This window comes from Pinus tabuliformis, chromosome 8 (assembly GCF_031772625.1).
Source record: "Pinus tabuliformis cultivar Carrire ecotype Pingquan chromosome 8, CPIR1, whole genome shotgun sequence".
In the NCBI taxonomy this organism is placed as follows: Eukaryota; Viridiplantae; Streptophyta; class Pinopsida; order Pinales; family Pinaceae; genus Pinus; species Pinus tabuliformis.
The window spans coordinates 2076085226-2076109603 of NC_142294.1; the positions used below are offsets into that span (position 1 = coordinate 2076085226).

At 40.0% G+C, this 24378-nt stretch overlaps 1 protein-coding gene across 1 annotated transcript in view; it reads left to right on the forward strand.

Moving 5' to 3' along the window:
• The window catches only part of LOC149244808 (tudor domain protein (DUF1767)), a 129041-nt gene extending 105576 nt beyond the window's left edge, over positions 1-23465 (forward strand). The window contains exons 3-6 of the mRNA XM_089375022.1: positions 21138-21396; positions 21833-22240; positions 22354-22676; positions 22808-23465. Of these exons, the coding sequence (XP_089231148.1) occupies positions 21138-21396; positions 21833-22240; positions 22354-22676; positions 22808-22939 (1122 nt within the window). The 3' untranslated portion in view covers positions 22940-23465. The remainder of the gene's footprint in view (positions 1-21137; positions 21397-21832; positions 22241-22353; positions 22677-22807) is intronic.
• The last annotated feature ends 913 nt before the right edge of the window (positions 23466-24378 follow it).

Sequence of the window (24378 nt, forward strand, 5' to 3'; positions counted from 1 at the left end):
TATCCATTACATTTACTTTACTTGTCTCTTGATGGTTTGAGTTTTCATATGCAAAATCTATTCCAAAAGCAAGTATTGTAATCATTTCAAACAAGTGTTGTCTTTTCATGTTTCAAGTCTAATTGCATATTGATGTCTTGGTTTAGTGCTTCCTTTGTTTTACATTTCCAAGTTAATTACTAATTTTTGGGTTTTGGCAATATATGTTTCACATGTTTTGATTTATAAAGTTGATTATCTCAAAAGCATTTTGTATCTTACATATCTTGTGCTAACAATTTTTATTTACATTTCAGGGTTACTTTGTTTTCTCTTTTGAGAGCATTGCATTTTACTTTGAGTAAATATATCTTTAAATTGTTGAGAAAATTCCTTATAAGGCACTGGTTTTATGGTTTGTAATCATATTAATGATTGACATTGTTATTTCAAGTTGCTCATAAGTCCTTAAAAGTAATCCATTTTCACTATAACACTTTCCTAGAAATTCACATCTTTTAACTTAACTTTTCATTAGGGACCACTCCCTTTAGCTAACCTAGGAGATAACTCAAACGTAGAGAGTCGGGATTAATGTGACAACCCCTTCTCTGAGTTCCCTGCCACCAACCACACCTTGTGGGGTTGAAGGATTTTCTCACTGACTTGTAGGTAGGTGTAGGTAGCAGGGTCAACATGTCCTTTATTGAACTGCCCTTCCTTGATTTGTTACCTTAGCCTTGATACTGTGTTGAGAAATCTAGGGGTGATTTCTCTTTGTGATAACTGCTTGTGATGTGTTTTCAGTTTCACCTATTTAGCTTCTTCTTGCACTTATTATTATTAGTGTTTTCCTATCATCAAGCAGTTACCAAAAACATAAAGAACAATGAGACAATAGAATATAGTATATAGGCTATCAGCCAGGGCCAAAACCTCTCCAACTTGAGAGGAAAACCCACATTAATTATTCTTCTTATAGAATATTCAATTGACGAATTCCAAGACCTGGACCCTTGACCAACAACCCCTCTAAGACCAAGTCAAAGCCTTCTCCTTGATGTGGTTCCCTTTAACAAGGTCAACTTTAGTCAAACTCGCTTTCTAATGGCAGCGACTGCTCCTTCGACCTCTTTTTGTTTGTTTGTTTCTGGACCGACAACTTCTTGACTGCAACTCAGCCTCACTATAGAAACCCTGGGCCACACATGTGAGTGAGAATATGGAGAAATTGTCCTATTTTCATCTTCGCTTGGTAAGATACTTCCTCTTCGACAATTCAGCCTGCAATATGATCTCTTTGTCACCCAAATTTGGTCCTCTTAGGGTGACTATAATTTTCGGTCTTCTTGTTGCAGTGAGAGCACTAACTTCCTCGCACGTGTGAACAAAATTAGCCCAAAAACAGACTCAACCTTCTCGGTTTTCTTCCTGCTTTTCTTCACTGTCTAAAAGGCTTCTTGTTTCTTCTTCTTTGCACTTCTTTTCTTGACTTGCATGCTTGATGGATTGGTGTCTTGAGTGAGGCTGAGTCCTATATATAGGCTTTATTCCCATGCATTTAGGCTGAGTTGTCATAGATCCTAGGCCTACTTGTCATCTTGAAAAACTAAGTTGCATTGAAACGGATACGGGAACAGATACAGAAACAAGGTTTGAAATGGATACGAGAACGGATACAAAAACAAGGTTTGAAATGGATACGACGATTTTCAAAAAATCCGGATACGGTACGACAAGGAAACAACATATATAGATATATGAAAAAATAAAACTTTCATATTACCATTCATCTTTTAGAATCTAGATTCTATATTTCAAAATACATAATCATCATCATGAATTCCACATAAACAAATCATCATTACCAATTCAACTTAAACATTGTCATCATTATTAGAGATTACTATAGCATTCAATATATCATCAAGTTTCTGTTTCCAATTTCAATCATCAACATTATCACCAAAATTAATAATGCTAAATGCACATTACATAGTACAAATTACAAAATTGAACTATGACTGGCAGTCTACTATCATATGACATATTATGGTATTCAATGTCTATTATTCGTAAGTTTAAAACATCATCATAAATTACATTTACATATCATCAAACAGGGTTTCATCCATGTGATTAAGATTCACATCATCGTTTGGATCCTCTCCATGAGTGGGGAGCATCGTTGTCATGTCCACTTGTTAAAATTGGCAGCTAGGACCAAACTCCACATAGGTCATCTTATTTATGATAGCTGATATTTTTCTTGGATTCCTCTCTCTGAGAGGTATAGGATTGATCTAGAGATCATCCGATTCCAACATGTACAAATGAAGTTATGAATTTATTTTGATTATGGACAAATTGTCAAGGTCAGCCAAAGAACTTATGTAGGCTCAGAAGCCCCATAGTCACGTCTATTCATCCTCAATGTTTGCTATAAATACAGGATGCCTTAGCCTCATTTGGACACACTCATCTTCACACTTTTCTCTCTCTCCCCTCATTGATTGGGTACAGATTTCTGGGCTTCTCTCTCCACACGTTCGAAATTTCAGGAGAGTGAAATTTCAGGAGGCTAAAATTTCAGGAGACCGAATTTTGGATGGTTTGACCAAGCGTTGACCAACATGCGTTGACCTCCTTTGATTGCGTTTTTGTGAGGGCTATCTCTGTTTGGGCAGATTGCATTTTTGGGCACAAAAATCGAGGCTAAACGTTCACTGTTGACCAACGTTGATTGCAGCTAGGGCTGATTGTAGGTGGGTTGTTTGACAAGACTTTGAATGGGCCGAATTTCACTGTTTTGAGGGCAATTTTATCTTGTTGTTTGGAGTCTAAAGTTGACCGATTTGTTGAGGGTCAAATCTGCCCTGTTGACCAACGTGGACTTTTTTGGTTAGGACTCTTTTGCTGCTGTTACAAATTATCTGATTTGTAAATTGTACTCTCTCTCTGCTGAACTATTTTTTTAACCACATGGTGAATCGGTAACTACCAGGCCTAATCAATGGGAGACCCAGGATCAAACCTCATAGCTTGCACTATAACACCAAGAGCATAACCAACCACCTGCAAGTCGGGTATACTAAGTTCCTATGATTTTAGTAAGAGCAGACTCACGGGAAAGGGGAATCCGCCCCTCTAGCTGCCACCACAGCAGGTCATTGTACTCAATGAGATTTGAACTTTGGTCTCCCCGGGCTTCCCCCATGTGACTTATTGTCAAACCACACATCACTGTACTATTGAAGACAAAAAGAAGATTTGATCAAGGGTTTCCCCACATTGGGGTTTGTCCCTAGCTGGTGCCACATCTTGTGTCCTCTTCTCTTGGCTTGTCTTCTACTGTTTATGTTTATGTTTCATTTGCGTTTTACTATCATGTTGATGTGATTGCTAAACTGGATATTGATATTGGGTTAATAAAGAAATTGAAGTAAAATTGCTTTAAAGCATAGAACATACAGTTGTTGCCTAAAATTAACAACACCTGAGGATGCAATTATTGGTGCCTCCTCATCAAACAAAATCATATGAGACATGGCATTCAATGTCAATCCAAGTCAGGAAACTCAGGAAACGGATCCAAAACCCTTAAAAATGCCCGAAACGTTTAAAAAATAAGATCTTGCGTTTACAAAAAAACAGAAACGCTTCAAAATTAGGATCTTGCATTTCCAAAAAACTGAAAAGTTTCCGTGCCATATTGTACCCATTTCTGTCTCCGAAACGCCGAACGACGTTTCTGGGGTTTGGGAGGGATGTTTTCAATAACTTAGTTGAAAACGCTGACTGCTCCTTTTTGAGGGTCGTCTTGATCATTAGCTTTTGACAAGGTTTTAAAGGGTATTTTGACTTGACTGTGACTCAAATAATTTTCATTTTTACAATATGTAACATGCCCAATGGGTCAGTCATACATGACAATGATTCTAATGACTTGATGACTCAATGACAAACCCTAAGAGCTCACAATGGGAGCTTAACCTAAAAATAAATTTCCTTGAGCGTGAAACATGTGTTTTAAGACCAACAAAAATAAATTTTATTTTTCTCATTACCTCAAATACATAAAAACATGATTACATATGTCATTATGAAGACCGAACCTAGTTACATATTTCAACATCAAGGCCAAGCATATCAAAATTATTAAATTGGCAATTAGGGCCAAACTCCAGGTGGGCCATCTTATTTATGGCAGCTGATATTTTTCTTGGATCCCTCTCATCGAGAGGTGTAGGATTGATCTAAAGATCATACAATTCCGATAAGTATTCATGGAGTTATGAATTTAATTGTGTTATAAGACAATTCGTCAAGGTCGACCAACAACCAAATAAACCCCACATGTGCTCAACGTTTTAGTATAAAAGGAGATGACTTGAGAGTCATTTCACACACACACTTCTATCTTGATTTCTCTCCACTTGTCTTGGGTTTTAGTGGAGGAGAAATCTAGGAGTGGAAGCCTTAGATGTTGGAGGAAAATAAGGCAACCCTAACGCGACAAGGAGGACAACCCTAGTATCTATGCAGTCAAGTGAGGACGCAGTCAAGTGAGAAGCCCTAGGATGCAGTGAAGTGAGAAGCCCTAACACAGTCAAGTTTATGGGTCACAGTAAGGGTTTGCTGTAGGTGACAGTGTGGTAAGTAAGGGCTGTTCCAAGTGCGTATTGTTGGGAAGATTAGATCGAGGAATAGCTGTGTGGACAATGGAGTCTTAGCCGCAGTATAAAGGGTCAAAGGAACAACGTGGAGGCTTCCCTAGATAGCGTGAAGGAGCTGTAGGGACAGCGTGACCTTAGCCGCAATATGCAGGACCAGAAGGACAGTGTGGAGGCTGCCCTAGATAATGTGAAGGAGCTGTAGGGAAAGTGTGGCCTTAGCCGCAGTTAAACAAAGCCAAAATGAATAATGTAGGTATGGAGGGTTATTCCCTTGGAGAATCACAATCTTTAGAAGGCTGCCTTGCTGATTTGTATGGAGGATAAGCGCTGTAGGGCGATGCCCTATCCAGTGATGCAGTACAATAGTGCAGCGTGGTGAAACAACACATGGTTGTTGATCTAGATTGTCATTAATATCAATATGAAGCCAAGGAGCTATCAGAGCAGAGCTATCAAAGCAGAGAAGAGAAGCAAGTGTAAGAGCGGAAGATTGAGGAGGAGAGAGCCATATCGGGAGCATCGCGTGTAATGTATGCCTAAGAAGAACCGAGAGGAAGAATTCATCAAAAGAAGCAAAGAGGAATCATAATGGGTCTTTCAATCCAGTTGAAGCATCAGAGTGAAGCTCAGAGAGAATCAACAATATATGAATTCGCAAAAGGCAGGCTCAGAGAGTTGAGCAGCAGAAGAGTGAAAGGCCGAAACCCTGTAGAAAACCCGAAACCATAGGAAAAACATTGAAGAAATGAATCAAAGTCAAAGTGAGGAGACAGATGAAGATTGAATGCACATGAACCGTTGGATCTCGGAGATCAACGGATGAGGTCAAAGGAAATGATCGGCCAAGATTAAATCGCGCAGACTGGTGTCAAGAAATGAACGATGGAGATTGATTTAAGTAGTGGAAGAGGAATCCGGAGAAGGCATCACAGCCGTCGATGGTAGAAGATCTATGGTCAATCGGTACAAACAAGCTCGAGCGTTAGTCAATGAAGGCGGATTTAAAGCTACAAGCGAGATTTCGGGCGGATGCACCCGATTCCATTCAATGATTGACACGTAGCAACTAGAGGAGAGAGAAAAACTGCTCATTTCAGGCGGGTAACTCTCGTGCAAGTAGTCCACCCGAAATCGCTGTAGACCGTCGGATTTTGGGGATTGAAATCTATGGTGGAGAATGGACCTGACTGCACCATTGTAATATGCCCTAATGTTATATCGCATCCGGTTCAATCGCAAGTCTTAAAGGAGTGTAACGATATAAACTGCCAATTGCGATAAGGCGATGGACCCGACGGAGTTATTAACAACTGATTAATAACATAATTGCATCCGCTTCGTCGGTAACAGGGGAATTGGCTATTGGCCATTGGCTCTACTATGGGCACGACTTATAAAGACCTCCAAAATGTTGTAATTGCGATTGTGGGTTTAAAGGAATAACTGCGACTGTACATGAATGTTGCGATTACCGTAAAGAATAAGTCTATTGTTTGAATAATAATAAAGATGGCCTCTCTTCCTAATTAACGTGTCCTATGAGTATTGATGAATTCAAAGAGACAGAGGAAGCCGAAGAGTGAGTGCAGAGGAAGTTGAAAGATCAAATGAGCGTTGAGGAAGCCGAAGCTCAAGCGAGCAAGGAGGAAGCCAAAGGTCAAGCATATCAGGCATATAAACAAAGAACAAGGAAAGTTTAGGGTTGTTGGCGAATTGTAAGAAACAAAGGAAGCTGAAGTTCTGGTAGAAGTGGAAGGAATAGGAGGACAGAAGTAAGTCATAGGTCTAGCAGGGTTGGGAGCAGAGAATTACAACCAAACAGATCCAGACAGTCTACAGTAGAGGGTTGGAGCCCTTGAGGTTGGTGCCTCAGAACTGAAAGGATTGGTGTCTTGGGAGTTGGTGGTCTGGAGGTTGGAGCCTCACAAAGAGTCCAAGTTGGTGCTTGACAACTGATTGAAACCATATCTCTCTCTCTCTCTCTCTCTCTATATATATATATATAGTAATTGATTTATTGCAAAGATAACATTAATAAAAGCATCTATCCCTGTTATCTATTTCTGTGTTCCAAATATAAATGTTTTTAACTGATAAAAAAATAATTGAAAAAAAATACTGATTCATCCCCTCTCTCAGTATTTCCAACAATGGCAGCAAGGTTACATGGTGCTGCTAACTAGTGCAACAAAGTAAATAGACCGCTGGGCTACATGGTGCTGCCAAGATGCATGGGACAACAAGGTACATAGTGTTGTACAAATACATGTGACAACCCAATGGCATAGGACAACAATGACAATTGTGCAGCAATGGCACAAATGGGACAGTAGCTATGATAAGGCAACAAAGTGGGACAACAACTATTACATGACAACAACAAGCATGGACAACAACAAGCATGGATAGCATGGCAAGCATGGTGCAACATGGCAAGCATGGATAGCATGGCAAGCATGGTAAGCATGGCAAGCATGGACAACATGGATAATAGTGGCAAGCATGGTGCTGCAAGCACATGAGACATGCTGTATGACAACATGGTTCAACAATGGCACATGGGACAACAATGCAGCATAAGGTGCAACAGTCATGAGGTCCAACATTGTAATGATGGGTGCAACATGGTGCAGCATGGTGAGGTGCAACATGATGACGAGATGCAACACAATGATAGGTGAAGGAGTCACCTTGGAGAATCAGTTGAAGCAACCTGTCTTCAATTGATCTCATGTGTTATCTTCTTAGAGATGATCTATGCTCTTATCTAGATAAGTCAAAGTGTTGATTTCTGTTGTAAATGTACTATCTCTCTCTCTCTCTCTCTGCTGAACTATTGAAGAACATATAAGAAGAATTGATCAAGGGTTTCCCCACATTGGGGTTTGTTACTAGCTAGCGCCACATTTTGTGTCCTCTTGTCTTGGCTTGTCTTTTGCGATTTATGTTTATGTTCTATCTGCAGTTTACTTTAATGCTGATGTAATTGCTAATTTGGAAAAGATATTGAAAATTGAAATAAATTGCTCTAAGCATAGAACATACCTAAAATTAACATGGTATTAGAGCTAAGGTGAAGACAATGCCCAAGCAAGAGTGAAAGAGCAATCACCGAAGATAGTTGGGAAAGGACAAAAGGATCAATGGACTCCTCATCCCTCTTCAAATTCACCAAGGGTGAAGTTGAAGCAGAGAATATTATTAGAATGGCGCAGCAGAAGCTTTTGATGGCCTGCCTAAACATCACTTCATTGGGAAGACCGAATCTAAGGGTGGAAGGAAAGGCAGATGCCTTGTTTGTAATAAGTTCGGCCATTATGCTGAGGAGTGTCCGAAGGTAGGGACATATCGCTTAATGATGATAACAATCATTCCAGGGAATGACAGGTAATGCAGGTCATATGTTGGGTTGTGTTATATTCTTTTCACAACTAACCTACGTAGTCGTGGAAAGAGGGGGGGCAGAGCCCCCCCTTCATTGCACCGATTGCGCAGCGAGGTTTGAGGGGGGCGGGTAGCCCCCCTCTATGGGGTCCGAGGCAGCGCCCTGGGAAATTTTTTTTTGGACCCTATATTAGGTTGGGCGAATCTACCTAGGTTTTTGGTCCATGGTTTTGGACGCGATGGTTTTTGGTCCATGGTATTGGATGCTTCGACATGTATAAATATGTATTGTAACATTGAAAGGAACATAATGAAAAATCAAGCTGGTAGTCCCGGTTTTGGGATCCAGGGGAAAATCTATGTGTATATGTGTTTTATGTGTTATGCTCTCGCATTGTTTATTTTCTATGTTTTATAATTCGTATGCAGGTAATTTCTGTACGGGGTTAAAACCTACATTTGGAATTGGAGCTGTTTTTGCTTCAAGGGGACGCCTTTGTTGCTGAGGGGTTTCGCTCAGGCCTATGGTAGACGTTGTTCAGTGGGAGAATTGCGAGATCGATTCTGGTGGTGAAAGAAGATGGCGAGCAGTGGAAAGATAGAGATCGATAAACTTAATGGTTAGAGTTTTGAGTTACGGAAACTCAAGATGGAGGATCTATTGGTGGATAAAGATTAGTGGATTGCGGTAGATCCAAGTACTAAACCAACGATAGTGTCCGATGAAGAATAGAAGAAGTTGGATTGGAAGGCAAAGAGCACAATACGATTGTGTCTCAGATTCAGTATCGCTGAATGTATCAGGGGAAAGCTACGACGAAGGCTTTGTGGGACAAGTTAGGGACTTTGTACCAATCTAAGTCTCTGGTGAATAAACTGTTCCTGCAGAAAACGCTGTATAACCTGAGGATGAAAGATGGAGACTCGGTGACAGAGCATCTGAACGCATTTAATACTGTGGTAAGTCAGTTAGCATCTGTTGATATTAAAATTTCAGATTAAGATAAGTGCATCAGTTTGTTGTGTTCTCTACCAGATTCGTGGGATAGTCTGGTTATTGCAATAGGTAGCAATGCAACTGCCTTACGGTTTGATGAAATAGTCTCATCCTTGTTGACGAAGGAGATGAGATGGAAAAATATGGAGAGCCAGAATGGTGATGCCTTGTTTGTACGAGGATGGTCCCAGAACAGAAACAAAAATAAGTCATCGAGTGGGAGATCTAAATCTAGAGGGAGATCTAAATCTCCAAGAAAATCTGTAAAGGTGGTGTGTTGGAAATGTGGAAAGGAAGGGCACTACAAAAGGGACTGTAAATCTAAAGCTCCTGATAAAGGAAAGGGATCTGATAATGCTCCTTCTGCAGAGGCGAAAACCACCTCAGATGAAGGTGGGGATGTGTACTTGGCTTCTTCAAGTACACATGTAGATCATGAGGCATGGTTGATTGACTCAGGTGCATCCTTTCACTTCACTCCCCATAGAGAGTGGTTCTGCGAGTATGAGAAATACGATGGTGGTGATATCTTCTTAGGGGATGATAGGAAGGCTAGAATTGTTGGTTGCGGAAAAGTAAAGTTGAAGTTGCAAGGTGGAAAAGTTAGAACACTTCCGAGTGTTATGCATATATTCCTGCATTGGCTAGAAATCTGATTTTTGTAAGCAAGTTGGATGATGCAGGTGTAAAAACAGTGTTCGAGAAGGATACCTGCAAGATAGTTCCGGGAGCACTGGTATTGATGCGAGGAGTTCGAATTAGAACTCTGTACAAGTTGCAAGGTAGCACGGTTGGTGATGGGTGCAACAGTTCTGTGGTTCTTGAAAGTGGAGTAGAAAATCTAGTGGTCTCTGGAGAGAAGACCATGCTGTGGCATCAAAGGCTTGGACATATTGGAGAGAAGGGCCTTCGAATACTTCATGGTAAAGGTATGGTAGAAGGTATGAGTAATAGCTCTTTGGATTTTGATTTCTGTGAAAATTGTGTATATGGGAAGCAGAATCGGGTGAGCTTCCCCTCTGGTGGTAAGAGGGTGAAACATATATTAGAGCTTGTGCATAGTGATGTGTTTGGACTTGTGAAGGTTCCATCACTGGGTAAATCTGTGTAGTATGTATCATTTATAGATAACTTCTCAAGGAATACATGGATATATTTCCTTAAGAAGAAATCTGAAGTCTTTGACAGGTTTAAAGAATTCAAGGCTCTGGTGGAAAACCAAAGGGAGAAGAAGATAAAGGTGCTAAGGACAAATAATGGTGGAGAGTTTTGCAGTAAGGAATTTGAAGAATTCTGTAAGAAGTGTGGTATAGCACGGCAGAAGACTACTCCATATACACCTTAGCAAAATGGAGTTGCAGAAAGAATGAACAAGACATTGATGGAAAGGGCAAGAAGCATGCTCAGTGGTGCCGGGTTAGGACAAGAATTCTGGGCAGAGGTGGTGGAGACAACATGTTATCTTGTCAACATATCACCTTCATCAGCATTGGAGGATAAAACTCCACAAGAGGTATGGACTGGTAAGAAATCCTCTCTTTCACATCTGAGGGTATTTGGATGTGATGCATATGTACATGTTGCAAAGGAGAAACGAACCAAGTTGGATAGTAAATCTGAAAAGTGCATCTTTATTGGGTATAAGGATGGTTTAAAGGGTTATAAGCTTTGGAACCCAGTTACAAGGAAGGTTGTGTACAATCGAGATGTGGTGTTCAGAGAGGTGAAAGATGTTTTTAAACATGAAGTCCAACCAAAGGAACTTGAGAAGATAGAGTTTCAATTAAAGGAGGAAGAATCAGACTCTACAGCTGAGGAGGAATCAGAAGATGAAGAGCCACAGACTCTAGGTGTGAGAAGATCAGTTCGAGAAAGAAGGCAGCGAGAAAGGTATAGTCCATCTGTTTTTTGTTCAAATTTTGCTTTATCTATTACTGATGATGATCCCAGAACAGTGAAGGAAGCAGTAGATTTAGAGGATGGAAAATTTTGGAAAGAGCCCATGGTTAATGAAATGGCATCTTTGCACAAAAATGAGGCTTGGGATCTGGTGGCGTTGCCTGCTGGAAAGAAACCCATTGGCAGTGAATGGGTGTTCAAAAAGAAGACAAACGCAGAAGGAAAGGTGGAGAAATACAAAGCCCGTTTGGTAGCAAAAGGTTATTCCCAGGTGCCGGGAATTGATTTTGGTGATATTTTTTCTCTTGTTGCCAAGGTAACTTCTGTTAGGTTACTTTTATCTGTTGCTGCTGCTTTTGATTTTGAGGTAGAACAGATGGATGTGAAGACAACATTTCTTCACGGGGATCTGGAAGAGGAGATTTACATGAAGCAACTTCAAGGCTTTGTGGTGAAGGGTAAGAAAGAACTGGTATGCAAGTTAAATAAGTCTCTGTATGGGTTAAAACAATCACCAAGGATGTGGTATTAGAAATTTGATACATTTATACGGGGACTTGGCTTCACCAGAAGCAAAGTAGATCACTGTGTGTATTTTAAATTAATTGGTGACCGTGTTATTTATTTGGTTTTGTATGTGGATGATATGTTGCTGGTTGGAAATAAAAAATAAATGATCCAGGATTTGAAGACCCAATTGTCCTCCAAATTCGACATGAAAGATCTTGGTGCTACAAACTATATTTTGGGCATGGAAATTAAAAGAGATCGGGCAAAGAGGAAGCTCTGGTTAAACTAGAGGAAGTATGTCGAAACAATATTGCAGAGATTTAATTTTCAGGATAGTAAACCGGTGAAGGTTCCTATTCCTGCAAGTGTAAAGTTATCTGCTGAACAGTGTCCCAAGACACAAGAAGAGGAAGAGGACATGTCCCGTGTTCCATATGCAAGTGCAGTCGGTAGCCTGATGTATGCAATGGTCTGTACTAGACCAGACATTGCACATGCGGGGGAAGTATTGAGCAGGTTTATGTCAAAACCAGGAAAGGAGCATTGGAAAGCAGTGAAGCGGGTTTTCAGGTATTTGCATGGCACTAGTGATTATGGTTTGTGCTACCAAGGAAGACCAGGATTGGACAGAGTGTTGGATATTCATGGCTTTGTTGATGCAGACTAGGCTGAAGATCTGGATAAGAGAAGATCTACAAGTGGGTTTGTGTTTAACCTATTTGGAGGTGTAGTCAGTGGGATGAGTAAGAAACAATCTGTAGTGGCACTATCAACTACAGAGGCAAAATACATGGCAGCCACTCATGCAAGCAAGGAAGCAGTTTGGTTGCAGAGATTGTGTTCAAACATGGGGTTAGTATAGGGAGCTATAAGGATAGACTGTGACAGCCAAAGTGCAATTTTCTTGGTAAAGAACCCTGCTTATCATTCAAAGACAAAGCACATTGATGTTCAGTATCACTTTGTGAGGGATATGATAGAAGACAAAAAGGTGTTGCTGGTAAGGGTGGACACTTTGAAGAATACTGTAGATGCATTGACAAAATCTGTGAGCTCTGAGAAGTTCTCCTGGTGTAGAGAAACGATGGGTGTTTCAGGGCTGGAAAAATGACTAAGCTCTCCTATGGAAAGAAAACATCAAGTTGGAGAATGTTGGGTTGTGTTATATTCTTTTCACGACTAACCTATGTAGTCGTGGAAAGAAGGGGGGCGGAGCCCCCCCTTTGTTGTGTTGATTGCACAATGGGGGCGGCCCGGGAATTTTTTTTTTGGACCCTATATTAGGTTGGGCGAACCTAACTATGGTTTTCAGTCCATGGTATTGGATGCTTCGACATGTATAAATATGTATTGTAACATTGAAAGGAACATAATGAAAAATCAAGCTAGTAGTCCTGGTTTTGGGGATCCAGGGGAAAATCTCTGTGTAGATGTGTTTTCTGTGTTATGCTCTCGCATTGTTTATTTTCTGTGTTTTAGAATTCGTATGCAGGTAATTTCTGTATGGGGTTAATACCTACATCGTCAAGGAAATATCTTGACTCTTCAAAGAAAGTAAGGAATCCTAGGTATGAAGAATCAAATGTTGTTTCTAATAAGATAAAAAAGTGTAATCCTATATTGGCCCTCTCCTTCAGCCTCTTTGGGAATCTGGCTTATTGTAGTGCTTCTAGGCACTTCATCGGATAGAAGGGTGCACTCTCTAATTTGGTATAGATGGGAACAATCGTGGGATTATACTTGGAGTCGATGCCACCTATCTCAGAAAGGGTGTAGGGAATGTTACCCCTCAATTGAATGAGGGTAACTCGATTCATTTACACGAATCTCTGTTATGTACCTGATTACAAGAAGAACATGGTGTCCATTTCAGCAATGGAAGTCAAAGGTTTCAGTGTGGCATTCATTGATGGAAAGGTACATGTTTGAAAGTAGAATTTTCAAAGATGCTTTTACTCATGGGTTCAGGGTTGGCAATTTGTATCAAGTTGCAGGATGGTCCATTAGGGATCATGTCAATTGACATACCTCATCTATAACAATGGAGGTCTACTTATGGGGCCCTACTTGATGTGAGTCAGACTGTGACAGGAATGCCTGAATTCAAGAAGAGCATGAAGGTACATGTCTAAGATATACTGAAGGAAAATCTTACAATAGATCATTCCCCTCATGTAGCAAGCCCACAGGTTTGGAACAACCCGAGGAGTTTGAGATTCATGATTGAGAATCTCATGTATATAGGTGGAAGAAAGCCCTCTATGGCTTGAAGCAAAACTCCCTGAGTGTAGTATGAGAGGATTGATAGGTGTCTGATGAAGCTGAGATTCACTAGGAGTGAAACCGATCCAAACCATTGCTCGAAGGTTGTGGATGATAGACCTCTCATACCAGCACCTTCTGAGGACGACCTATTTCTGATAGGTGCAGACCCTCTCATTTGCAGAAGTAAGAAGGAGTTGGATTTCGGATGTGGAATGGTAAACTGCAAGCCTGTGACTACCTCAAGGATCTTAACTTTCAGAAGTTTTATGGTAGTGATGTCGGACTAGATTTGGGAAATGCCTCCGAGTTTCATAAACTCATCCGTGTTGATGTTCTTGGTGAACTTCCTTCCGGACATATGTTTTGCAGTTAGCACAATGAGCTCATATATAGTTGAGCCTTACTGGATTGGTGCCAAGAATCTTCTGAGATATCTTTGGGGCACAATCTATCATGAATCGAGATACATTGCCAGAAATGTGACGCTGCATGATTATTCGAATGCTGACTGGGCAGGCAGTGTGGAGGATCGCAATAGCACTTCTGAGTGCTGGCTTTCTTTGGATTTTGCTTCGATATCATGGATAAGCAGGAAGCGGAAGTCGGCTGCTATAAGCACCGCTGAGACCGAATACATAGCTATGAGTATGATCTCGTGTGAAGCTGCCTAGTTGTGGAAGCTCTTTCGCGAGCTGTTTGTACACATGATGGATACCACCGTGATCCTCTGTATCAACCAGGGGGGGATTCAATTATTAAGGAATCTCGTATTCTATGATTGCTTCAACATATAGACATCAGATACTATCTTATCTGGGATATGGTATGTCGATGAGCGAGGAGGCTCCATCACATTGAGATTGATGTACAGGTCGCAGACATTTTGTCAAAGCCCCGGGGAAAGGTCAAATTTGTGACTTTCCCGAATGACTTGGATTCGTTGAGAGACCCTCTTATGAGGTTCTTGCATGTTGCATGCATTGAGCTCTGCGATCTCCAGGGGGCTTGGGGTACTTACTGGAGCAACACGCGACCATAGGGCGACTCACCCTCCCCTAATGATGCGCTGTGTACAAGGTGAATGGCTCACCCTTCCCCTGTGATAGCCCGTGACAACTTAGGGACATGATGAGTGGTTCTCCTATTGAGGCATCCTACCCATGCAGTCTGGGACTCATGGGAAGTACCTCTCATCTGGCCAATGAGTGGGGAAATGGGGTTAGGGACCATAGTAGTACTATCGAAGGATGCATCGTTGTATCTACCGTACTCCTTATGCTAGGATGACCTCCATTGATCTGGCATCAGTATGAGTGGTTTGAGACACTCTCGTGTGATACTGATCTAGGATCAATGAAATTGATTTCGGGTTAGTAAGAGTGATATGACTCACTCTCTTGGAACTGATCTAGGATCAGTAAGAGTGGTATGACACACTCTCTTCATATGGAACTGACTTCGGGTCAGTAGAGTATGGTATGAGACATTCTCGATCAATTCTTCTTCTTCATGGTTTAGCAGTGCAAAGCTCAATAGAGCAGAGTAGAGCAGAGCAGAGTAGTGCAGGGCACTGATGGCAGAGATAGTACATTCGGATAGATGGATTAGCAGATGGAGTTCTCCCTAGTTGAAAGGGAGTGTTAAATTGGCAACTAGGGCCAAACTCCATGTGGGTCATCTTATTTATGGCAGCCGATATTTTTCTTGGATCCCTCTCATCGAGAGGTGCAGGATTGATCTAAAGATCATCCAATTTCGACAAGTATTCATGGAGTTATGAATTTAATTGTGTTATAAGACAATTCGTCAAGGTCGGCCGACAACCAAATAAACCCCACATGTGCTCAACGTTTTAGTATAAAAGGAGATGACTTGAGAGTCATTTCACACACACACTTCTATCTTGATTTCTCTCCACTTGTCTTGGGTTTTAGTGGAAGATAAATCTAGGAGTGGAAGCCCTAGACGTTGGAGGAAAAGAAGGCAGCCATCACACTACAAGAAGGCAGCCCTAATGCTACAAGGAGGACAACCCTAGTATTTACGCAGTCAAGTGAGAAGCCCTAGGATGCAGTCAAGTGAGAAGCCCTAACGCAATCAAGTTTATGGGCCGCAGTAAGGGTTTGCTATAGGTGACAACGTGGTAAGTAAGGGCTGTTCTAAGTGTGTATTGCTGGGCAGATTAGGCCGAGGAACAATTGTGTGGACAACAGAGTCTTAGCCACAGTATAAAGGGTCAAAGGAACATCGTGGAGGCTGCCCTAGATAGCATGAAGGAGCTGTAGAGATAGTGTGACCTTAGCCGTAGTTAAACAAAGCCAAAAGGAATAACGTAGGTATGGAGGGTTATTCCCTTGGAGAACTGCAGTCTTTAGAAGGCTGCCTTGCTGATTTGTATGGAGGATAAGGGCTGTAGGCAACGTCACATGGTTCGGGTTCGAGTTCGGGTTTGACAATGATTGGGTTTGGTTTGAGTTCGAATTTTTTGATGAGGTTTGCTATTAGGTTCGTTTATATATATAAACATATATTAATTTAAAATGAATTATAGGATAAAATAGTAACAAATCAACGTCAATAAACATAAAATATGGTATCACAAACTTGGAAACTGCAAGGATAAAATACAAGCTTGAGTTGTGACATGAAGTTATGAGTTTTGATCTATGGACTTGGTCATTGGCTATGAGGTTCGATGAGGTTCATCGAACCTCAAAACATTTTTGAGGTTCGCCAAAATTTGAACCTCAAGGTTAAAGTTTAATGAACCTTGTGACATAGGTTGTAGGGTGATGCCCTATCCAGTGATGCAGTACAACAATGCAGCGTGGTGAAACAACACATGGCAGCAAGGTTACATGGTGCTACTAACTAGTGCAACAAAGTAAATAGATAGTTGGGCTACATGGTGCTGCCAAGTTGCATGGGACAGCAAGGTACATAGTGCTGTACAGATACATGGGACAACCCAATGACATAGGACAACAATGACAATTGTGCAGTAGTGGCACAAGTCGGACGACAGCTATGACAAGGCAGCAAAGTGGGACAACAGCTATTACATGATAGCAACAAGCATGGATAGCATGGCAAGCATGGTGCAACGTGGCAAGCATGGATAGCATGACAAGCATGGTGCAACATGGCAAGCATGACCAGCATGACAAGCATGGTAAGCATGGCAAGTGTGGACAGCATGGATAGTAGTGGCAAGCATGGTGCTGCAAGCACATGAGACATGCTGTATGGCAACATGGTTCAATAATGGCACATGGGACAACAGTGCAGCATAAGGTGGAACAGTCATGAGGTCCAACACTGTAATGATGGGTGTAGCATGGCGCAGCATGGTGATGTGCAACATAATAACGAGATGCAACACAATGATAGGTGAAGGAGTCACCTTGGAGAATCAGTTGAAGCAACATGTCTTCAATTGATCTCATGTGTCATCTTCTTAGAGATGATCTATGCTCTTATCTAGATAAGTCAAAGTGTTGACTTCTGTTTTAAATGTACTATCTCTCTCTCTCTGTTGAACTATTGAAAAACATATAAGAAGAATTGATCAAGGGTTTCCCCACATTTGGGTTTGTCCTTGGCTAGCGCCACATCTTGTGTCCTCTTGTCTTGGCTTGTCTTCTGCGATTTATGTTTATGTTCTATCTGCAGTTTACTTTAATGCTGATGTGATTGCTAATCTGGAAAAGATATTAAAAATTGAAATAAATTGCTCTAAGCATAGAACATACCTAAAATTAACAAAAATGAACTCAAGGCAAAGACAATAACCATGTTGTCCCTAATCATTTTTGTCACAATAGTGGGATAACATCCTTTCTAACAGGAGTGTCAGGGCTAGACACATCAAAATGAAACTAAGGGAAAATGGTGGACTAAAATATTCATTACCACATAATAAAATTTGCGTGAAAGGATATGGCTAAAATACGCAAAGACTACTTTGAGGCAATGTCTTATGCAATGATTGGAATGTAGAAATTAATGAAAAATTTACATGAAATGATCTTTGATATATCTAAAAGTTGACTTTTGAAAAAGAGTAATGTAGTAGGAAATTTGAAAAAATGATTTGGACAAGAATGAGGATGAAAGAATATCACCCTTGGATGAAGAATCATGTTTGGAGCACTGTCAACAAATTAATTTAGAGCATGTTATTCTTTAAACCCAGTTACAAATTTACTGTCTCAACAAATAATCACAGTTCTAAAATAAACAAAGCTTTCTAATCTGATTTTTAACAAAATATTCTGGGTTTATAACCCAATAAACAACGGATGTAAAAATACTCTAAATCAATCACATACAACAAAAAATAACACAGATATACCCTGGAAACCCCAGTGTCGGGAAAACCAGCAAATGTTGGGCTTTTGATTCAGCTTTAGTAGAAATTATTTCTTAAAGCAGTTACACAAGAATTTGCTCTGGCAAATACTTGGCAAAAGATCTCAGGCTTCTCTCTCTCACTCCATTCTTGTACGACGCACACATGCAGCCTAGTAGAAAATTTCTACGTACAAAGAAACTCGGCATAAACTCTGCCTCTCTGCTGATCTTGCTTTGTGTTGATCTCGCCCTAGCTAGCTCGATCTAGCCTTTTTCCCACTTTCGCTGCCAAATATCACACTCCATTGAATCCCAACTTGTGCCAATTCAAATGTAGATCTCTTTTGGTTGGAACCTCCTATTAAAAAGATCAAACCCTAATCTCAAGAAAAATCCCTAATCTCAACGGTTTAGATTAGATCATACTTTACAGAGATCAATGGTTACGACTTAATCTGTTGTTGACTTATTCACCCTTTTTATAAAAAGGTGCCCTATAATTAAATTAAATTGCCATCTAAAGTCTTGACTTAGGAAATTCATTAATTAACTGCCGTAGGAGATAATTAAGGTGACTCGCTGCATGTCATGGCACCTGATCCATGCAGAATCACCTTCCAAGCTACAATCTCAACAGAGCACAGTTACCAAATTTCTCAAGTTTGACCAAGACCAGTGTTGCACGAAGCGCCCCCCCCCCACGGTTCCAAGCCCCGAAGCGCGTCCCGTACGGAAGCTCCTAGGAAGCTTGGCCGGAAGCGGCGCTTCCGAATTCGGAAGCGTCGCTTCGGTTTTTTTAGCCGCTTCCCGGAAATTTGGAAGCGCTGTATGGAAGCGTCGCTTCCGAAGCGCAGAAGCACGCTTCGTACGACGCTTCGGGCGTTGGAAGTGTGGCGCTTCGGAGGAGGAAGCGTACGCTTCCTGTACGCTTCCAGAAAAGCTTCCGGAAAAGCGTTTAGAAAATCTTTTTTTTTCAATTTTTTTTTTTAATTTTAGGTGAGTTTGCTTGTTGGGGGTGGGTCCACCTTGGGTTAGGGTGACGAATGAAGGCAAAAAAAATATAAATATAGCAGATGCTCCCTCATGGTAATGTTAAATTCTTAAAGTAAAAGTGACATTCTCCTTTATTTTTCATTTTCATCCTTTTACTTAAATTTTTAACATTACCATGAAATGACTCAGGATGTTTGAGAGTGGTTCCAGCCTCATTGGACTTCATATGGAGAAAATAGAATTTCATATCCTATTCAAAATTCAGCAGACTTAACAGTTTTGAGGAATTCAGGATCAATGGGATTGTGGCATTTCATTAGATTATATCAAGTATGAAGGTATGCGATTAGCATTTAATCAAGAGCACCAAGCCCTATATGTACCCTAGTGTTGGTGGTGTTAATTGTTGAACTCCTTTGTCATGCGGCACGCCCTTTAGCAAAAAATTACCTTTCAATCAAGTCAAAATCATCGATCAAACATGTTAAGCTTTTTCTACCATATTTTAAGTCTTGAATTAGGTAGTTTGATCAAAATTGGGCAATGTTGACTAATATCCCTAGACAATCGAGGTAGAGGCAAAGGCTAGACAAGAGGAGAAGAATCTAGATTCTAGATCATTAATGTACAATGGATGTTATATCTATCTTGATTTATGCAAAAATATGCATGTTTTCATGTCTTCTACAATTAATTTGGTATTTGGGATGTTTGTTTTGAGTATAAATGCAATATATATATATATATATATATATATATATAGCAGACGCTTCCGCGGATGCTTCGCTTCCTAGATTTTTGGAAAATGACGCTTCGGCATCCCCGCTTCCAAAAAATGCTTCCGCTTCGCTTCCTAGATTTTTGGAAAATGACGCTTCGGCGTCCCCGCTTCCAAAAAACGCTTCCGCTTCGCTTCCGCTTCGTGCAACATTGACCAAGACCCCTGGGTCAAACCCAGTTTAGTGGCCTCATTGAGTGATTGTAAAGTGTCCTCAAGTTGATCCATACTCCTGGGTCAAACCCAGCTTGTTAGCCTCCCGAGTGCTTATGAAGTGCTCACAAGTCAAACTTCTTGTTGATGAGTTTGATTCGCCAAGGCACATTTGACCCACATGCTTGACAACAAGATATTGAAAATTATTACAAGTATCCTATGATTATTAAATGTAAGTTCTTGGTCTAGTTATACTTTACGGTTGCCTTATTAGGGAGATGATAATGTGTAAATTTAAGTAGTCAATCACATGCAGTCAACCCATGATTTATACAGAAAATCCCTAACATTTATGGCCTTGTTTTGGACCCATGATATGTGGTCCATCATCAGGAAAATGGAGAAAGATCAAGATTTTTTTTTTTTGGCATTGTCATGATTTCTTCATAGGAAAACCTTGTCAATTCCCCCATCTTCCAAGATTATCCAGATGGAGGGTGGCTCAACTCAGTGGGAATGGAACCTCATCTGGATTAGAACTGAAGACCTCACTGCAAACTCTGCCTTGGAACAGTTCATTCGAACTGATGGAGCTAACCCACTAGGCTTGGCCTCATCAAGAAATTTAACAAGCACTCAAAATATTTGGAGACGGATCAACAGCATGATAAAACATCTCAATACAACAGCCTCTTGTGGATGATTCTACGGTCAATAAGAGGGGATTGAAAAATAGTGATCCTAATCAGTGTTGAATGTGTGTTTCTTCCTTTATTCACAACGACTTGAAATAGAGTAGAATACAATACAATGATAGAATAGCCTTCTGGCATTCTATGAGCATTAAGCAATATGAGTTTATAGCAAAAGACATGTCACTGTTGCCTTTATCTGATCTACCATTTTAGCCACCCTCTTAAATTAATGAGCCCATGGTAATGTGTTAAGTATTTGAACTGATCATGGTGTGGTTATTCACAATACTGATGAGCAGTTACAACCAACTTAGCTAATGGCCAATTACTGGTAAAAGATAACAAATATCAATTTTGCTCTGCTCTTGTCGTTTCTCATTACTTTGAAAAGCATTTGAGTTTCCAAAGCAAACATATATCATTGATCAACACTCTATATGGTCTGCTTCTAGGTTTGCTTTGAGGGAATTGCTTCAGTGAAGAGTGGAATATTATTGCTGGAAAGTCGATCATTAAAGGTATTGGGGGGTTATGTGCAATCCCTTTATGAGGAATGGGAAATAGAGCGTAAATATTCAGTATTTTCTCGTTCTTCATTGAATTCATCTCAAGTTCAAGGCTCATCAGGTCCACCACCTTTTGAAAGGTTGAACATTGAGATATCTCCAGTACAAAGTCGCCATAAGGCAGAATTGCAGGTTCACAAGTTGTGTAAGTACCTTGTTTCCTTATGTCTGTTGTAAAACCTGTTATATTTCAATCTGCTAAGATTTTTATCAACAATAGATATTGAGTTCCACTTTTGCCATTTTTGCTCTATTTTGTAACTAGCTTCCAAATGGTTTCTTGCTTCAATTGCATGTTTCAATTTTCAAGTTGTAATTTGCTAATTATTTAATACACAATGTTTGGTGATATGATGAATGTTTAGATTGTAATCATAACTTATCTGACCTTTATGTGGTGTTAAATTATAACAGTCAATACAAAAATCTTAACACTTTTCTTATAGTCAGATCTGGCTCTTCTCAAGGTCTAAATTGAATCCAACAAATAGTCCTTGGGATGAGCATTTGTTTGATAGTATATATTGAAAATTCTTGTTTATTTAATACTCTGTTTAAAGCATTACAGTTGTGTGTCTCAGATGGTTCTCAGAGGGTAATATCACAGAGAGATAAACCAATAGCATCAAAGTTGACCAACGAGAGCACCAGCAGAGATGTTATGATGCAGGGTACTGCTTCTGTGAAGCCTGGTGGAAAACTACCTGATACAAGCACATATCAAGTGAAAGATAATGCAGGGTCTTTGAAGAATGGGAGTATAACCACAGAACGAGTGAGAACAGGATATGAAGTGTACCGGCCAAAAGCATCCCAGCACAAAGCAGTAGAGAGCTTGCAATTATGTGCAAAATCACTGGAAAAGGCTTCTATTTGTTCTGATGCAGAAACAAACTTACTCACAGGGAATCAAAAACCAAAGTTTTCTGAACCAGACATAAAATCTACTGATGTTAAAACCAACAATATGCCAGCTGAGTTGAGAAAAAGTAAGATATAATGATTTTTATATTTGAGTTAGACATTCCTTTAATCTTGTATTGAAATATAATGTAATCAGTCAGCTTTCTTTTAAATCCCAAAGTGTGTCTGTTCAAATCAGATGAGATTCTTGAAGGAGGGCAACCCGATTCAATAAATCGCAAAATGAATTTGGGTGCTGAGTCTGTTCCAATTCAAAATCAGGCTGCCTCGCAAAAGCTTCTGAAAAAAATGAGTGATAAAGGTAGGGAACGTGGGGAATTCAAGCATGGCAGATCTGGAAAGTTTAGAGGAAACCGAGAAGCAACTGCCCTTTTAACCCTTGATGAATGGGAGGTGCAAAAAGGAAAAATGAAGGCGACTTCCAGCTGGAGCGATGATGTCTCTCAAGATGCAGAACTAGCTAGACAGCTTCAAAATCAGTTAGATTTAGAAGCTTCAAATGTTTGTATCCATGGCCTAACCTGCTTTTATCTCTACGATGGCAATTGTGAGCTTCTTAGCTTAATTTAGATAGCAGCAAGTTGGAATCACTAATCTATGTGGAATACTTTCTTCTTTTTCTTATTTCACAGGCAAAGATGGCACATGACGAGGAAGCGGAAAGAATTCGAATGAGTATTTTCAACTTTGGGAATACAAGTAATAGTAGTGAAAACAGAGGAAGGAAACCGAGAGGACGAGGTAGGGGTAACAGGCGATTTTAATGGACTGTGTCAAGCCTTCTCTAGCTCCCCGAAAAAGGAAATTATAGAGGCATCTTCTGTTTCTTTGCCGGAACTTCTGTTCTGTTGTATTCAATAATTTATTTCGCACCCATGGTAAATCTCAGATACAGATTGCTTGCTTAACAGCCAGATAACTATAACCAGAGATCATGTGTTAGAAATTTCCAAGTGCATATTCGTGGCCGGATTAGTAGTATTGCTGTTATTATCTTAATGTATGTTTTAGGGTCTTTATAATCTAGTGATCTTTGCGAGCGGCTGATTGGATAGTCAAACTATCGATCTATTCAGGATTAGTCCAGGTCAGTGGGCTTATCCATATATGTATTATATTTGTATTTTATTCTTTGTATTTTGTATTTATATGGGTAACTCGGTCCAAAAAGCTCACCCACCTAAATTTTGTATTATATATTTCTACATCTAAGAGAATTAGTCAATAATGATCACTTTGATTCTGTACTTCTATATTGTAAACTGCACAGCAATTGCAGTTTGGAAATCTGCTTTTGAGTACGATTGTGTGGGTATAAGCACATTATAAGTTTCTCTCATTTGGTTAGTGGAAATTCACAAATGCCTCTCAATTACGTTTTTGTTTCTCCATCTTATTGTGGTTCTTTGCCTTCTCTAAATCATTGTTTAATCCTTAACTCCTGCACAACACAGTCAAATGTAACTTTTTTTTTTAAGAAACAAATATACTTTATCTTGAGATTATGTTCTCTAAGCTTCTTTGGCATGAACTTGCAAGAGACTTTTAAATTCATATTCCATTTGACTATCCTTGCCAAAATTTGGGGGCTAATGTGCATTTTCCGGATACATTTTCTGAAATAAATCATATTGGAGCATGATTAATGTTGACTAGTTAACTGAACAGCGCAACGATGGGAATAAGTGGCTGCTTGGTTTCTTTTATTGTTATTAATGCTGTTATTTTTCTTACAATGTCTCTGATAGTGTTTTCCAACACAAATTTTGACTGCGGCACGCGGGTATATTACAATTGATATTTTTGTCGTCTGCGGCTGCTGACGTTTTGATATTTTTGTCGTCTAGGAGAGAGCCAGGCCCATAAAAGTCATTATGCCTAGCTTGCGCGATAAATATATTATTCTAAGCAAGAAACATCTCTTGAGGGGTTCTTGTTTTTTCCTAGAAGAAGATTTAACTGTAAAACAACAGGAGGAAAGAAGGGAGGAAATTTTAAAGGTTAGGGCAGCAAGAGATGAAGGAAAGAGAGCATGGATTTATAAAGACAAATCTGTGATAGCGCAATTTGGATCTCCTTCCAGAACAGAGCAGCAAGATGGTAATAAAGAAGAGGCAACAAACTCTTCAATAGGAAATTAGAAAGCAAGGCCGGTGTGGGAAAACAGGGACAAAGACTCAAATGTGAATCTTGCATGTCAAAA